Source organism: Dipodomys merriami, unplaced genomic scaffold (assembly GCF_024711535.1).
Source record: "Dipodomys merriami isolate MVZ:Mamm:240054 unplaced genomic scaffold, mDipMer1.0.p SCAF_827, whole genome shotgun sequence".
NCBI lineage: Eukaryota > Metazoa > Chordata > Mammalia > Rodentia > Heteromyidae > Dipodomys > Dipodomys merriami.
The window spans coordinates 224,953-242,521 of record NW_027206432.1 but is presented as its reverse complement, the minus strand read 5'-3'; the positions used below and the strand labels follow the sequence as shown (position 1 = coordinate 242,521).

The 17,569-nt window shown below is 44.0% G+C and overlaps 1 protein-coding gene across 13 annotated transcripts in view; it reads right to left on the bottom strand.

Annotated features, from left to right (window-relative positions):
- LOC138819927 (E1A-binding protein p400-like) overlaps window positions 1-17,569 on the bottom strand; it is a 112,420-nt gene that overhangs the window by 64,482 nt on the left and 30,369 nt on the right. For 12 of the 13 annotated variants that reach the window (XM_070011521.1, XM_070011520.1, XM_070011524.1 and 9 more), the window contains 9 exons: window positions 16,701-16,994; window positions 14,325-14,510; window positions 13,525-13,665; window positions 11,987-12,065; window positions 10,897-10,946; window positions 10,416-10,473; window positions 6,140-6,229; window positions 2,396-2,503; window positions 59-249 (listed from right to left, as the gene is read on the bottom strand). In XM_070011521.1, the coding sequence (XP_069867622.1) occupies window positions 59-249; window positions 2,396-2,503; window positions 6,140-6,229; window positions 10,416-10,473; window positions 10,897-10,946; window positions 11,987-12,065; window positions 13,525-13,665; window positions 14,325-14,510; window positions 16,701-16,994 (1,197 nt within the window). The remainder of the gene's footprint in view (window positions 1-58; window positions 250-2,395; window positions 2,504-6,139; window positions 6,230-10,415; window positions 10,474-10,896; window positions 10,947-11,986; window positions 12,066-13,524; window positions 13,666-14,324; window positions 14,511-16,700; window positions 16,995-17,569) is intronic. The other variant, XM_070011532.1, reaches the window with a different exon arrangement.

Genomic DNA, 17,569 nt, shown 5'->3' with positions numbered 1-17,569 from the left:
CTATTTGGAATAGAAAGCTTTCCTTGTACAATTTGCACACAATGACCCCATGCCTCACCGCAGTTGTGACCCGGGCACTGCCCTTGGGCAGGACAGCTTCAGCCACAGCTGTGACTTCTGCAATGTCCTTGGTGTTAGGTTTTCCAAGGTTCACTCTTTCTGTGGCTTTAAACTGATCCATAATAAAGAGGGAGTCTATGAGAACCGAAGCCCTCTGGCTCTCCCGGTCACTCAGACACTCTTCCATATCTAGAACAACAATAGAAAAAAATGGAACATGAAAAGAATGGAAAAAACAGAAAATATGAATACTTCAAGCCAGACACTGGTGACTCAAACCTGTAATCCTACCTACTTAGGAGGCTAAGATCTGAGGATAATAGCTCAAAGTCTGCCAGGGCAGAAAAGTCCTCATGAGACTTATCTCCAATTAACCACCCAAAAACTGGAAGTGGCACTGTAACTCAAAGTGGTAGAGCACTAGCCTTGAGCAAAAGAGTTCAGGGTCATTCCTCAGGCCCTGAGTTCAAGCCCCACAACCAACAAAAGAGAGAAGACCAACGAAACTTTACCTTTGTAACCCATTTTATATAACTACCTGGATAAATGAACAAGAACCCCTATGAAATATTACATTTAAGACCACTCTTGACGCTCGCCTTGCATGCATGAGGCCCTGGGTTCAATTCCTCAGCACCACATAAGCAGAAAAAGCCGGAAGTAGCGCTGTGGCTCAAGTGGTAGAGCGTTAGCCTTGAGCTGAAGAGCTGAGGGACAGAGCCCAGAGTTCAGGCCCCATGACCGGACCCAAAAAAAAGAAAAAAATAGACCACTCTGGATAGCCTCAGTAACTTGGTATTTGGGAAAGTCCTCTATGACATTTAAGAGCTAGAATAATGGATAGAAAGTATCTAAGAAGAAGAAATCTCCCCTCCACCACTCTAGAAAAAGCTGAGGTGTGGCTCAAATGATAGAGTGCCAGCCTTGACTGAAAAAACTAAGGGAAAATTCCCTGGCCCGGAGTTCTATTTCCTTCTTTCCTTCCTCTCCTTCTTTTTCTTCCTTGCTTCTCTCTCTCTCTCTCTCTCTCTCTCTCTCTCTCTCTCTCTCACACACACACACACACACACATACAATCAGGTGTGAAAATGAAAGCTAAATAACTAGGGGTGAAAGCTTAAAATTAAATTATTTTCCAGTTTTCCCCTTCATCAAACTAAAAGGAAAATAAACACTTGAAACAAGAACTTTTTGAATAAACTTTAAATTCTATGCTCTGGCTAACTTGGCATATTTATCAGAGCACTGGATAAAGTTGCGCAGGCTATGATCATGTTTTTCTCTAGATGTCTAACAGCCATTGTTTTATAAACGTTAGGTTTTTATCATGTTTTGGGAGCTATGCTATGTTAGTTGAATACATTTGACGTAGTTGAGTTTGCTTTTCATTAGTCATTCCAGATAGATATAGGAAATACATAGTCTACTTCTCTTCTTATTTTACTTGTTCTTTTTTTTTTCCTGTCAGTCGTGGGGCCTGAACTCTGGGCCTAGACACTGTCTGTCAGCTCTTCAGCTCAAGGTGCCACTTCCGGCTTTTTTTGCTTATGTGGTGCTGAGGAATCGAAGCCAAGGCCTCATGCATGCAAGGCAAGCAGTCTACCACTGAGCCTCCCCACCGCCCCCTCCCCCCAGCCCTTTTTTTTTTGTTAGTTGTGAGGCTTGAAATCTGGGTCTGAGTGCTGTCCCTGAGCTCTGCAGCTCAAGGCAAGTGTTCTACCACTTGAGCCACAGTACCACTTCCAGTTTTCTGGTGGTTAATTGGAGATAAGAGTCTCATAGGAAGTGGTGCTGTAGCTCAAGTGGTAGAGCGCTAGCCTTGAGCTGAAGAGCTGAGGGACAGCGCCCAGGCCCAGAGTTCAAGACACACGACCGACAAAAAAAAAAAGTGTTTCATGGACTTTCCTGCCTGGGCTGGCTTTGAACCACAAGCAATCCTCAGATCTCAACCTCCTGAATAGCTAGGATTACATGCGTGAGCCACCGGTGCCCAGCTCTGCTTGTTCTTATTGTTGGATACATGTGCACATAAGCAGGGACAAGACAAGTGCTGAAGGACCCCCATCCCAAATTTCAGGGCCCTTCAGCAAACTTCCTCCTTGTTTTAAAATGTAGGAGCTTTTTCGCACAAGACTGGCACTCTTATTCATTTGAGCTACACCTCCACTCTGGCTTCTGGGTAAATAAAGGTCAGAGTCTGATTTGTCTTCCCAGACTGGTTTTGAACTGAGCTTCAGTCTCAGCCTCCTGAGTAACTAGGATCACTGGTGTGAACCACTGGTTCCCAATTCAAACCCTGCATCTTTATAATACTAGAAAAATACTAGAAACATACCCTCTTCTCCACTTGTCTCTTCACAATCAGGTTCAGGTTGTGGCCACTGAAAACTTGGCAGAAAGGCACCTTCATACAACTTCATTAGGTCAATTAAGGGCAGTTCAGCTGAAAGGATTGCACAAAGAAACACCATTATTTTATAACAATTGTCAGTTAACTGAAAAGAAAATACAACAAGGAACCAAAGCAAAAAGGTAAAAAGGATTTTTTCTAGCTTTAGATAATTCCTCAGAAACCGTACATGCAAGTTGGAATATCTTTTATAAAATGACTGGAGCCATGACTAATAATAATTTCTGAAGCTCAACACAGGTGGATCACATCTATAATCCTAAACTACTGAGGAGGCTCAGACCTAAGAATCATAGTTCAAAGGCAGCTTTGCCAGAAAAGTCCAGGAGACTCTATCTGCAATTAACCAGCAAAATGTGAGACTAAGGATATGGCTCAATTAGTAGAGCACCAGCCATAAGTGAAAGAGAGTAAGCACACATGCTCTGAGTTTAAGCCCTGGTACCACCAGTAACAACCAAAATTCTTGAGATTTCCAAAAGTATTGAGGTTTTCAGACTTGGAAATATCTACATACAGCTGACCAGGTAAACAAACCTAACTAGATGATATAAAATGTTCTAAAATCTGAAGCTTTTTGGCAGTACTGGTGAACTCAAGGCCTTACAAGCTACCATTTGAGCCACATCTCCAGCCCTTTTTGTTTCCATTTACTTTTCAGATAGGATCTCAACCTTTTGCCTAGGCCAGCCTGTGCTGCTCCTACTTCACCTTCCTGAGTGACTGGAATAATGGGCATAAATCACAACCACCATCCAAAACCCAAAGCTTTTAAAGCATCATTTTCCTAGTGCTCAAAAAGTTTTGGAGAGCTGGGCAGTGGCTCATGCCTGTAATCAGGAGGCTGAGATCTGAGGATCATTATTCAAAGCCAGCCCAGGCAGGAAGGTCCGTGATACTCTTACCTCCAATAAACCACTAGAAAACTGGAAGTGGTGCTGTGGCTCAAGTGGTAGAGTGCTAGCCTTGAGCTGAAGATCTCAGGGACAGCGCTCAGGCCAAGTTCAAGCCCCACGACCAAAAAAAGAAAAAAAAAAATCAAGTTTTGGAGGGTTTTTATTAAAGAGCAAAAATATTCAGTGGTAGAATACTTGCCCAGCATGTGTGAGGTCCTGGCTTCAACTTCCAACACCACAAGAAAAATTAAAATGAAGCCTGGCAGGGCTGGGAAGGTGGCTCAGTGGTAGAGCGCTTGCCTTGCATGCATGAGGCCCTGGGTTCGATTCCTCAGCACCACATAAGCAAAAAGAAAAAAGCCGGAAGTGGCGCTGTGGCTCAAGTGGTAGAGCGCTAGCCTTGAGCTGAAGAGCTGAGGGACAGCGCCTAGGCCCAGAGTTCAAGCCCCACGACCGGACTCCCCCCCCAAAAAAAAAAAAAAAAAAAAAAAAGAAAATGAAGCCTGGCACTGGTGGATCACATCTATAATCCTAGCTAATCAGAAAGTTGAGATCTGAGGACTGCAATTTGAAGCTAGCCAGGGCAAAAAACTCCATGAGACTCTTATCTCCAAGCTGGTAGTAGAGCTGTGGTCCAAGTGCTTGAGCATCAACTTTGTGTGAAAAAGTGCCCAGACCCTAAATTCAAGCCCCAGGGCTGGCATATACATATACCAAAAATTGAATTACCACTGATGTAAAACAACTAATGGTCATGATACATACAAAATGTTAACTGGGTACCAGTGACTCACACCTGTAATCATAGCTATTTAAGAGGCTGAGAATGGGAGGATTGTAGTTTGAGGTTGGGCCAAAGAATTCATGAGACTCCTATCTCAATCAATATCTAGGTGTAGTTGTATATGCCTATTAATCAGCTCGCAATAGTCAAAGTTCAAGATGGCCTAGGCAAAAAGCAAAACCCTATCTCAAAAGATAACTAGAAGCCAGGAGGTGGTGGCTCACACCTGTAATCCTAGCTACTCGGGAGGCTGAGATCTGAGGATAAGGTGTGAAGCCAGCCCAGATGGGAAAGTCAGTGGGACTTTTTTCTCCAGTTAACTAAGAAAAAGTCATAAGTGAGGTGTAGCTTAAGTAGTAGAGCATCAGCCTTCGGCAAATAGTAAAGGGACAGGACTCAGACCCTGACTTCAAGTCCTAGTACTGAGCATCTTCCTAGCTCAGAACACTTGTGTTGACAACATCAATCAATTTATTTGTGGTTGAGTTGTATAAGCTCTGGTAAGACTTATTCACTACAGGATGTATTTTGGAGGCCATCTAGGTAGGAAAATCCATGTGATTCTTATCTATAATAAACTACTCATGGGGATGGGAAGGTGGCTCAGTGGTAGAGTGCTTGCCTCTCATGCATGCCCTGGGTTTGATTCTTCAGCACCACATAAACAGAAAAGATTGGAAGTGGCACTATGGCTCAAGTGGTAGAGTGCTAGCCTTGAGCTGAAGAGCTCAGGGACAGTACCTAGGCCTAGAGTCCAACCCCCAAAACCGACAAAAAAAAAAAAAAGTACTCAGAAAAAGCTGGAAGTGCTGTGGCTCAAGTGGTAGAGCGCTAGCCTTGAACAAAAAGAAGCTCAGGAACAGCACCCAGGCCTTGAGTTCAAGCCCCACAACCAAAAAGAAAAAGAAAATCCATGGGATTCTTTTTTGGTCTGGTCGTGGGGCCTGAACTCTGGGCCTGGGTGCTGTCCCTCAGCTCTTCAGCTCAAGGCTAGTGCTCTACCACTTGAGCCACAGCGCCACTTCCGGCTTTTTTCTTTTTGCTTATGTGGTGCTGAGGAATCAAACCCAGGGCCTCAGGCATGCACGGCAAGTGCTCTACCACTAAGCCACCTTCCCAGCCCTGCCATGGGATTCTTATCTCCAATTAACAACTGAAAAGCTGTAAGTGAATGGAGCTGTGACTCAGTGGCAGAGTACCAACTTGCCCTTGACCTAAGTATTGGAAATGCACAATACTGGAATGCACACACACCCTTACCAGCCTAAGACTGTAGAGTCAAAATAACAAATACCACAAGTATAAGCAGTGACCTGTATAGGATATGATACCAAGGAGACTGAAGCCCTTCTTTTTGCCCCTTACATAACAGAGAATAGAACCAAATACTCATCTCTACCAAAAAAAAAAAAAAAAGATAGTGGCAAAGTGTTTTCTTTAAAGAAAGACTGAGAGGAAGCCAGGCATGGTGGCACAGCCTGAATACCACCACTCAGGAGGCTGAGGCACAAGAATCATGAGTACAAGGTCATCTTGGGATATATAGTTAGACCTTATAGGAAGGAAGGAAGGAAGGAAGGAAGGAAGGAAGGAAGGAAGGAAGGAAGGGAGGGAGGGAGGGAGGGAGGGAGGGAGGGAAGGAGGGAGGGAGGGAGGGAGGGAGGGAGGGAGGAAGGAAGGGAGGGAGGGAGGGAGGGAGGGAGGGAGGGCAAGACAAAAGAGAACAGGGAAAGAAGGGAAAGGAGGGAAGAAGAGGAGAAGAAGAGGGGAAGAAAAGGGAAGGAGGAAGGGGAGAGGAGAGGAGAAAAAAGAAAGGCGTAGGGTTGTAGCTCAGTGTTAGAGAATACGTTTGACAAGGTAAAGAAAGGCCTAGGTTCAATATTTGGCAAAAAGTTAATTAATCAATCAATCACCCAATTAAGTACACCCACTCAAGTACACTAAAATAAAGAAGACTTTTTATCAGTCTCCAATAAGATGAGAGCCTACCTTCTTTGGCTAGGTTAGAAAGTTCTGTGTGGTGGTCTACAAGCCCTTCATGTGCTTCCTCCTCTTCAATGGTGTCCTCTTCATCTTCCACTGAAATGATCATCGGAGGTCAAAGGCATCCAAGACTCTCAAAGTTACCCAACATAACCAGGTGTCAGAACTGTTTTGCAGAGCCAGGTGCCAGTGGCTCACATCTTTAATCCTAAGTACTCAGAAGGCTGAGATGTTATGATGATAGTTTGAAGCCAACCCAGGCAGGAAAGTTCTTAAGATTCTTACCTCTAATTAACCACCACAAAGCAAGTGGAGCTATGATTCAAATGGCAGAGCACCAGCCTTGAGTTCAAACTCCAGTCATGGCACATGTGCGCACACACACACACGTTTCAGATGGATGTGGTATGCACACCTGTAAGTCTAGCACTTAGGAGGCTGAGTGAGCAGGAGAACCTCAAGTCTGAGGCCAGCCTGGGCTACACAGTGATACCATCTTAAAGCAGGCAAATAAAGAAGCAAAGAAAAAGTTTAACATTACCCATGTACTTCATGTAAAGTAGTTCCTGAGCCTCTAATTTTCCAAACTAACCCATTCTTTCTTTTTTTTATTATGTTTTTTTATTGTGAAAATACTGTACAGAGTAACCCATTCTTTCTTGTCAAAGGGGGTACCCCTAATTAAACATCTACTAAGAATTTTTTTTTTTTGTCAGTCATGGGGTTTGAACTCTGGGCCTGGGCATTGTCCCTGAGCTCTTCAGCTCAAGGCAAGTGCTCTACCACTTGAGCCACAATTGCCAATTCTGGTTTTCTGGTGCTTAATTGGAGATAAGAGTCTCACAGACTTTCTTGCCTGGGCTGGCTTTGAACCACGATCCTCAGACCTCAACCTCCTGAGTAGCTAGGATGACAGGTGTGAGCCACCGGTGCCCTATGATGTAAGGATCATAGTTCAAAGCTAGCTCCGGCAGGAGAGTCCATCAGCTAGAAGTGGAACTGTGGTTCAAGTGGCAGAATGCTAGATTTGAGAAAAAAAGCTGAGAAACAGTGCCCAGGTCCTGAGTTCAAGCCCCAGGACCAGGGAGGAAAGGAGGGAAGGAGGGAGGGAAGGAAGGAAGGAGGGAAAGAAGGAGGAAAGGAAGGAGGGAGGGAAGGAGGGAGGGAGGAAGGAAGGGAAGGAGGGAGGGAGGAGGGAAGGAAGGAAGGAAGGAAGGAAGGAAGGAAGGAAGGAAGGAAGGAAGGAAGGAAGGAAAGACTTTTTTTTTCAAGTTTTATTCTGCAGATTTAGAAATTTGAGATTTTTTTTAATAACTGCAAAAGAAAATTCAGTTACACCTAATGATTAACAGAATGTAGTGGTGTATTATCTAAACAGAAATCATGCTGATGTGCCATAAGAAATTGTCTATGGGCTGGGAAGGTGGGCTCAGTGGTAGAGCACTTGTCTTGCATGCATGAGGCCCTGGATTCGATTCCTCAGGACCACATAAGCGAAAAGAAAAAAGCTGGAAGTGGCGCTGTGGCTCAAATGGTAGAGCGCTAGCCTTGAGCTGAAGAGCTGAGGGACAGCGCCCAGGCCCAAAGTTCAGGCCCCACAACCGGACCCCCCTCCCAAAAAAAAAGAAATTGTCTATAAGTAAAAAAATACAATTTAGGGCACAGCATTTGTATCACAAATTACAGTAGGGGTATTTTGCAAGAATTTAATCAAACTAGAGGATTCTGAATAACTGTCTCTTTTAAATGCAGCACTTAAAATTGTAACAACTCTGTGCATTCTTTTTTCTTAAAAAAAATGACGTGTGTCATAGAAATGCTGCTTTATTGCTGCAGGTCAAAGTTCAAGGCTCAAGAGGTACAGGAGAAATACAAAGGTAGCCTTTAGAAAGTTGGTTTTATGTATAAAAAAGGTAAAGTTTATAAAAGTTAATTTACAAACCAAGAACAAAAGTGGTATGCACGCATTATGTATAAGCATCCTTAAAACATTGAAATTTTCAAATGCATAGCCTAAAAAAAAGCCTCTGCTCCTGAGAGAGAGAGAGAGAGAGAGAGAGAGAGAGAGAGAGAGAGAGAAAGAGAGAGAGAGAGAGAGAGAGAGAGAGAACGAGGAGGACAGGAGGAAAGAAAGAAAAGAGCCCCCCTCCAAATCACACCATTATTTTCTTTTGGGTGATTACACATTTCCACAGCCACCAAGTTCACAATCCACTCCATTTTCTTTATGATACAGTATCTAGATATGCACAAAGCCATCAAAACTTGGTAATACTTAGCAAGAATGACCTAAGAATTAACAACAGGGGGGGCTGGGAAGGTGGCTCAGTGGTAGGGCACTTGCCTTGCATGCATGAGGCCCTGGGTTCAATTCCTCAGCACCACATAAGCAAAAAGAAAAAAGCCGGAAGTAGCACTGTGGCTCGAGTGGTAGAGCACCAGCCTTGAGCTGCCAAGTCTCACACTTAAGATGTCAGGAAGGACATCTTAAATCACTTTGTGTGTCCAAGATCCAAGACTACAACCAATTAAAACCATGTGCTCTCCACTCAGTTACTAAGCCAACTGCTATCTACACTGATGCACTGCAAGATACAGCCCACCCTTCCAATAGCAAGATATGATCAGTGACAGGCAGGGGCCTAGCCCAGGACCTTCCAGGAAGATGCTTGTTTTCTACAAGCTGGAGGCAAGCAGTCAGCTACTCTGCCTTGCCTTTCACAAGCTTCAATGACAATAGTGTTGAATAAGCACAGCTGAGCCATAGAGACCTTCTGTCCCAGGATGGTACTGGGACAGAGAAGTAGAGACAAGCATGGGCTTTGATAACACCCCAGGTTACCATATAAATGTTGTGAGATACATACACCAGGTTCCTAGCTCATCCCAGATACTCTTCTGAGTTTTGTTTCTGTCCTTTACAACAGAACTTAATCCTAACCCAATAATCTGGCCAAATCTCCCTGTCAACTTCCAAATAACAATCGATACATACCAAAATGTCAAACTTCCAAAATCTAGACTTTATACTTTATAATGAAACAAATCAAGCCAAACAAACAAAAAAGCCTGAGACTGCAGGCTTTTCCTGGCATCTGACATATTACACAATGTTAGAAAATTACTGCTGCATGTCCATGTCCCACGCCTGTATTTCTAGCAACTCAGGAGCCTGAGATCTGAGGATTGCAGTTTGATGCCAGCCCAAGTAAGAAAGTCCATGAGACTCTTATCTCCAATTAACCACCCGAAAAACCAGAAGTGACACTATAGCTCAAAGCGGCAGAGCATTGGCCTTTAGCAAAATAGCTCAGGGACAGACAGGGGCCTGGCCCTCAGTTCAAGCCCTATGATCCACAAAATAATAATAGTAGTAGTAATAATAATAATAAAACAAAAAAAAACTGCAGCTGCAACCCTTTTCCTGCTCCCTCCCTCTGTTCCTACAACCAGGGCCAGTCCTAAAGACTTCTGCCACAACTGATTCAGGTTTACAACCAGGTAAAAGGCTGGTGGTCATACGCTGTACCCACTCAACACTGGTGGTCACTCCTGTGGTTCTACTCTGAGTTAGGAATCAACACCTAAATGGCACAGGAGATGGTTCCTGAAAAGTCATAGACTGGCAAATCTAGGGGTGATGGCCAGTGAGCACATGTGACCACAAGAGACAGGTCCACACCAATACCCCAGAGTCACCATTCAAGAACATAAAAGCTGGGTCCTATGCCATTTGAGGATAGGGTCCTAACCTCTTCAAATGTACCTGGATTTCAAGAAACAGACACTGCCATACTGCTCAAGAAAATCTTCCAAGTCCTCTAGAGATATAAAAAAATACTACAAAGTTGCGAGGAACCGGTCATTTTCATCTATAATCCTAGCGACTCAGGAAGCTGAGATCTGAGGTACATGGTTCAAAGCCAGCCTGGGCAGGAAAGTCCATGAGACTCTTATCTTCAACTAACCAGCCAAATGCCAAAAGTGGAGATGTGGTTCAAGTGGTAGAGTTTTATCCTTGAGTGTAAAACCTGAGAGACAGCGCCCAGGCCTTGAGTTTAAATCCCTGCATCAGCATAAAAATAAAATAAAAAATTTAAAAACCTACAAAGTCACTGGGACAATTACAAAGGTTAACATTTCCCACAGATTTAAAATAACAATACTGCTACAGCAAAAGTCACCACAACTTTATGGTCTAAGGGCATAGATGCACGTTATACTTTGTTATTTCAAGAGCCCTAAAGAGTAAAGGCCAGCTCCATGAGGATGGGGCACAGACCTTCATCATCAGTCAAAGATGTGCTAGCTTTTCTTTTTCTTCCAGATATTCCTGGATCCTGAAACAGAATAAAAATCATAAACATAAGATTTAAAGTCCCAGAATGGGATGTCAAGGCTAAAACATCTATTTAGTACATATTCAAAGAAACAGAGGGGATCCACAATACACTTCCTTAACTTCAACCCATGGCAAAGACACCCAGAGAAAAGAGGGATCCACAACTTCAGATGTGGATCTGTAATCACTATTTAGCTGCATCCTCCCAAATCGCCAAATCCACACCTCAAGTGAGACTATGAGCTGTGAGGTGACAGTGCTTCAAAGCAGACTGATTTAGAATAAAATACATAAATATGTATAGGTTATATTGATAACCCACATATTTCTCCAGATAAAAACAACCCCACTGCATTAGAACACTGCATCTTACTCACTTTGCTTCCATTCTTTGTGACAGATGTAAGAATCTTGAACTTACCAGAAAGTGTTCGGGTAACACATCCAATCCCTTGGGCCTCAACTCTTTTCCTAGAGACAAGAAACATGATTAGTTTTCACTGCAGCTGAGGGGAAATCAAGCATTTCAATCAATGAATGTCTCTGCCCATGCCAGCTGTGCACTGTGGCTGCCATGTTCAAGAAAGGGTCCAGGGGCTGGGAAGGTGGCTCAGTGGTAGAGCACTTGCCTTGCATGCCTGAGGCCCTGGGTTCGATTCCTCAGCACCACATAAGCAAAAAGAAAAAAGCCAGAAGTGGCACTGTGGCTCAAGTGGTAGAGTGCTAGCCTTGAGCTGAAGAGCTGAGGGACAGCGTCCAGGCCCAGAGTTCCGGCCCCACGACCGGACTCAAAAAAACAACAACAACAAAAGAAAGGGTCCATATGCTAGCTCCAGTCCACCTCCTCATTTCTGATGACCCATCCCATAGTTCTATGACTTTTAGCAGGGGTCACTTCCCAGCCAGTTTCCTCATCAATAATTTATAATGCATCATGCAACTCTCCACCCTAACGTGGGACATCTTCAGATGGTAAGATAGTGAACCCTCCTTTGTAGATACCTAGGATTGATGACTGAAGGAAGCTGCCACAGAAATATTAGGGGGAAAAATAAGAGCATACAGAGGCTATACCAAACAATCCCAAAGGAACCTACAACTAATAGCTGCCTCCCTTGCTGTCTAAAGACTGACTGACTGCAGGTAATCTGCACTCTGTCCCAGAATAGACAGATATGAGCTTGCTGACTCACACTAGCACATGGGAAAAGAACTGAGATTTAAAACGAAACAAAACATAAAAACCTACATTGGCTACACAAAGAAAAATGCAACAATCAAGCAGACCAGGCCCTTCCCAATGGGCTCCCTGAGCAAATGGCTTCTCCAGCATGGTCACAAGAAGCCAATACAAAAAGAAGCTGCCTGTTGAGCAGAGAGTCTGAAGTGTAATCTAAAAATGTTATGGGTTTTTGTTTTGTTTTGGTGCTAGAAAGTGAAGGAGGAGGCATGGACCCTACCACCACACTGTGCGCTGATTCCCTGCCAAGGATCTTTTAAAATAATCATACCTCTTCTGAACACTTTCTGTAAACTTAAGGCTTTTTTCCTTTTCTCTTCTAATTCCACTTGCAGTTTTATTTCCACAACCTAAATACAAAGAATTAAGTATAAGGATGTAAGAAAGGAAAAAAAAACAACATGTAAGTCATACAAGTTCCATATGTAAAACATTAGAAGTCAATATATAGCATATAAAGTACTATTCAACATCATTTCACATTAATTCAAAAACAAAATTTTAATTTGGTGCTTCTCTCTCTCTCTGTCTCTCTTTCTCTGTCTCTGTTTCTGTCTGTCTCTCTCTCTCTTTGGTGCCAGTCCTAGGGCTTTTTAATTCAGAGCCTAGATGCTGTCCACGGTGGCTCACACATGTAATCCTAGCAACTCAGGAGGCTGAGATCTGAGGATTTCAAAGTCAGATTGGAGATCTCAACTGGCTCAAAACCAGCTCAGGCAGGAAAGGCCATGAGACTGATTTCCAATTAACTAGCAAAAAGCCGAAAGTGGAGCTATGACTCAAGTGGTACAGCATTAGCAGTAGCAAAAAAGCTCAGGCACAGCACACAGGCCCTGAATTCAAGCACACAAAAAACGGTTAGGATGAGCCATTCTTGCCTTTGTGTTTTTCTTTGTGCCTAGAAACAAGGTCCAGTTGCAACTGTAGCTTTGAGATGAGAAAACTATGGCAAATCTTCTCCAGGTAATTCTTGGTGTGAATGGCTTTGAAAGCAGTTTTCCTCGGGATGGCTGCTTGCTAGCATGCTAGTACACACACATTCTTGCTCCCTTTATTTTTTTGGTCAGTTGTGGGGCTTGAACTCTGGGCCTGGGCCCTGTCCCTTAGCTCTTCAGCTCAAGGCTAACCCTCTACCACTTGAGCCACAGTGCCACTTCCAGATTTTTCTGCTTATATGGTACTGAGGAGCTGAACCCAGGGCCTCGTGCATGCGAGGCAAGCGCTCTACCACTTAGCCACCGTCCCAGCCCTCTTGCTCCCTTTATTAAAAGCTTTTTTTTTTTTATTTAATCTTACGACCAAATAGAATTTGTTTGTTTGTTTGTTTTTGGGTCCAGTTGTGGGGCCTGAACTCTGGGCCTGGGCACTGTCCCTCACCTCTTCAGCTCAAGGCTAGCGCTCTACCATTTGAGCCACAGCGCCACTTCTGGCTTTTTTCTTTTTGCTTATGTGGTGCTGAGGAATCGAACCCAGGGCCTCAGGCATGCAAGGCAAGCGCTCTACCACTGAGCCACCTTCCCAGCCCCGACCAAACAGAATTTGGGCAAGATATAGTTAGATACACAAATAAATGGAGAAGCCAGGTGCTGATGGCTCACACCTGTAATCCAAGTTACTCAGGAGGCAGCCAACTCATCCTAACTTTAATATGGCTCAAACAACAAGAGGCAAGTAGGCAGGAGGTCTCACACCTTACATTTCCTAAGGGCAGTATCTTCTCTTGCTATCAAGGTTCTGTCCAGAGGCACTCAGAATCCCAGCTCAGACCCACTCTGATTTTAATGATCCCACTGAAATTCCACAATTTACCTGCTCAATGTTTGACCAAAAATATTCTATTTCTCGGGCAGTTGAGGCAGCAATACGTCTTAATCTGTTCTGCTCTTCTTTCTTCCCTCTTTCTTCACGAAGCTTCTTTTCCTCATGATGACGTGCTACTGTTCTAACGAGCTAGAAAAGCAAAGTTTAAGACTTTTATGTTGTACTCTACGTCTTGCCAGGAGATGTAAATTTTAAGGCAGGTTCAAGTCACATATGAGGCAGGTGAAGTGGCACAATCCTAATTCCAGGCCTTGGAAGACTGAGGCAGGAGTACCCCAAGTTGAAGGCCAGATAGAGCTACATATAAAGACTCTGCCAATCAAACAATAAAGCAAGCACAGTCAATTTAATATCAGAAACTTCCTCCTACTCTCTTTAGGTGTACTAGAACAAACAGTGGTACAAACAAAAACCATCATCTTTTGATGTCTAATTTTTCTAGAAAGCATTATTCTACTAATTAGACACATTTTTCTCACATATATATTATACTGCATTACATTTTTTTTCCAGTTTCACATGTGACCTTACTCAACACAGATCAGCAGCAAGTTTAATAGGTAAGAGTATTTTACTGCATTAAAGCAGCAAAACTTACTAAGTTTTGTTGGACTGGGGTGTTCACTTTTTTTGTGTGCTGGTCCTGGGACTTGAACTCAGGCCTAATGCAGTGTCCTTGAGGTTTTCTGTGCTCAAAGCTAGCATTCTACCACTTGAGCCACAGATCACAGATCTAAATCTCAACTACCACCACCAATGGACACAGCACAGTGCTGTGACAAATCTACCTTCTTAGCAGCAGCCAGCTTCCATCTCCGCTCTTGGGCAAAGTCTGTAGCCATCCACTGCATCTCCTCTAGCAGGTAGTCCCAGTGAGATTTAGGGCGTGGGGCCTCCTGCAATTTTGGCAGTCGCCTTAAGGACCACAATCCTTCTTTCCTTAAATCTGCTATTCGTTGATGGATCTGGTTTTCCTGTAAGAAACATACCACCAGGGTGGGAGGAGAGTCAGCATATTATTATTGTTCCTATAATTAATAACCCAATTGTGTGTGTGTGTGTGTGTGTGTGTGTGTGTGTGTGTGCGTGCGCGCACGTGTGCGTGCCAGTATTGGGGTTTGAACTAAGGGCCATTTGCTTTCACTAGGCTTTTTCACTTAAGCCACATTTCTATTCCCAATTTTTTGCTGGTTAATTTGGTATAAGAGATTCACAAACTTTGGATCCTCATATCTTAGCCTCCTGAGTAGGTAGGATTGCAAGTGTGAACCACCAGTGAGTGCCCAGTTCAGATTTTGAAATCTTATGGTGTGAAAAGCTCAGTTAGAAAGGTGTTAAAAGGAGAAAGACCTCAAGGAGGTCACAGCTTAAGATGAGCTTTGTATAACAGCTAAAGGAGAGCACAGTAGAATAAGTGTGACTCTCACAGAAGGCTCAGGGAAGCCAGACAGCAATCCTTCTCAATGTCTAAGAAGCAAAATAAAACTGGGCTGGGAGTCAAGGCTTACCTAGCATGTAGGAGACCCCGTATTTATTCAATCCCCAACACATTATTATTATGTTTTGTTGGTCATGGGGCTTGAACCCTGGGTTTGGGCGTTGTCCCTGTGCTCTTCAGCTCAAGGTGACCGCTCTACCGCTTGAGCCACAGCGCCACTTCCGGTTTTCTAATGGTTCAATGGAGATAGAAGTCTCATGGACTTTCGTGCCTGGGCTGGCTTTGAACCACAATCCTCAGACCTCAGCCTCCTGAGTAGCTAGGATTACAGGCGTGAGCCACCGGCGCCTAGCTAACACTTTTTTTTTTTTTTAAAAGATCCAATGTTTAGGGGTGGAGGTGTGGCTCAGTGGTAAGACTACCTGCTTAGCAAGCACAAAGCCCTGAGTTCAAGCTCCAGTATTGCAAAAAAAAAAAAAAAAATTAAGCCGAGCGCCAATGACTCACACCTGTAATCCTAGCTACTCATGAGGCTGAGATCTGAGGATCACAGTTCAAAGCCAGATCTGGTAAGAAAGACCATGAGACTCTTATCACCAATAAACCACTAGAAAACCAGAAGTGGCATTGTGGCTCAAGTGGTAGAGCGCTAGCCTTGAGCTGAAGAGTGCAGTGACAGCCTCAGGACCATCAACAACCCCCAAAAAAAAAAAAAAGCAAGACCCAATGTTTTGGGTTTTTTTGGGTCCAGTTGTGGGGCCTGAACTCTGGACCTGGGTGCTGTTCCCCAGCTCTTCAGCTCAAGGCTAGCACTCTACCACTTGAGCCATAGCGCCACTTCCGGCTTTTTTCTTTTTTGCTTATGTGGTGCTGAGGAACTGAACCCAGGGCCTCATGCATGCAAGGCAAGCGCTCTACCACTGAGCCACCTTCCCAGCCCAAGACCCAGTATTTTTAACAAAGTATTTACAATACAATAGCTGGGATTTTGTTGAAAATAATTGGGAAAAGGAAGAAATCAAGGAAGGCTTGGCTATGTACTGACCAATATGCTATATACTGACCAATAAGCAAGACAGTGAGATTTTCACATATGCCTTTCAAATCTCTGATGAAGCTGAGCAAAAGACTGTAAGTATACTCCCAGCCCCACTTGTGGCTGTTGGAAAGTAGCCCAAGATGGCCAATGTGTCCTGAGGAAAAGACTCCTCACATGAGTCTGCTTCTATCAGAGGAGGTTGCACCACATGGTTTAGTCATGCTTTCTAAAGATCATAAACCACATTCAATTGTTCTTACAACTAGGTATTCCGTTTTAAATTAGCACATACTAAAAAACAAAAAACAAAAGTTGGGTCCCAGTTGCTCTCAGCTACTCAGGAAGGTGAGATCTGGAGGTTTTTGTAGCCAGCCAAGCAGAAAATTTGTCCTTGAGATTCCATTTCCAAAATAGCAAACAAAAGTCAGACAGGAGGCGTGGCTTATGTGATAGAATGACAGCTGAGCACACAAGTTTAAACCCAGCATTGGGGGGTGGGGGTGGGGGTGGGGGGGAGGAAGGTGCATCATAAACTAGATTATGCACTTGCAGTCACAGTTATTTTCTAGGCAAAGGCAAGAAGGTCACCTGAACTGTGGAACTGAAAACTAGCCTGAGCAACAAAGCCAATAGTAAACAGTCAACAAAAACCTGGAATACATTTTATACTTGCTTGGGCATAATTACCAGTGTTATCTGCTCTGCCAGCTTATCCTGAGAACTGTCCTGAGATGAGGCAGCGTTCTGAGCAGGGCTCTGTGGCTTCGGGGGGGCTGGCACCGCAGCCCCTGGAGAACGAGAAGTGGCAGGAGACAGTGCTTTGCTAGTGGCTGAGGAGGGTCTGTTCACTGGTGAAGACCGTGCAGGCAAAGGCCCCGGGCCTGAGCCACTCACGGGTGTGAGAGATGAGGAAGAAGAAGCAGGCAGAGACCGCTGGCAGGGCTGGACAGAGTCCAGGGGAAGCCTGGTTGATGCCACTGCCTAGCACACAGAAGACAAATGAAACAAGATCAAAACAAAGCTTCATGACATCCACAGTGCCCAAACACCAGAGCACTCAGATGAAAGAGGCCAACACACCCAGTGCTTCCTCTTCATAGCAACACATGCTCACAAAGGCCCATTACAACCACAACTAAGAAACAAACTAGAGGAGATCTCCAAATGTCACCCTGCCTTACTTCCAGAAACCCTAACAAGAGTGCTCACAGCAAACTGTATCTTCAATACTATGTTAAGAGCTCAAGGAAACTTTATTTTTTTCTTTTTTGCGTCTTCCAGCTTTTTCTAGACTTTAAATTTTAATCACATAAGCTTTTTTTGCTAATTGAAAATACTTAGAGGAGAAAATTCCAAGTCATCTCTTGTGGCAGGCTACCACGGTGGAAAATCCCCTACACTGTCCAGGGCCAAGCTTACAAAACTTAAGATGCTTCCAACTGTTCTTACAAGATGGAGTAAAATCCTCTCAGGATCCCTGCTCAAGATTACAGCTCCAGGAAGGTGGCCCAGTGGTAGAGTGCTTGCCTTGCATGCATGAGGCCCAAGGTTCGATT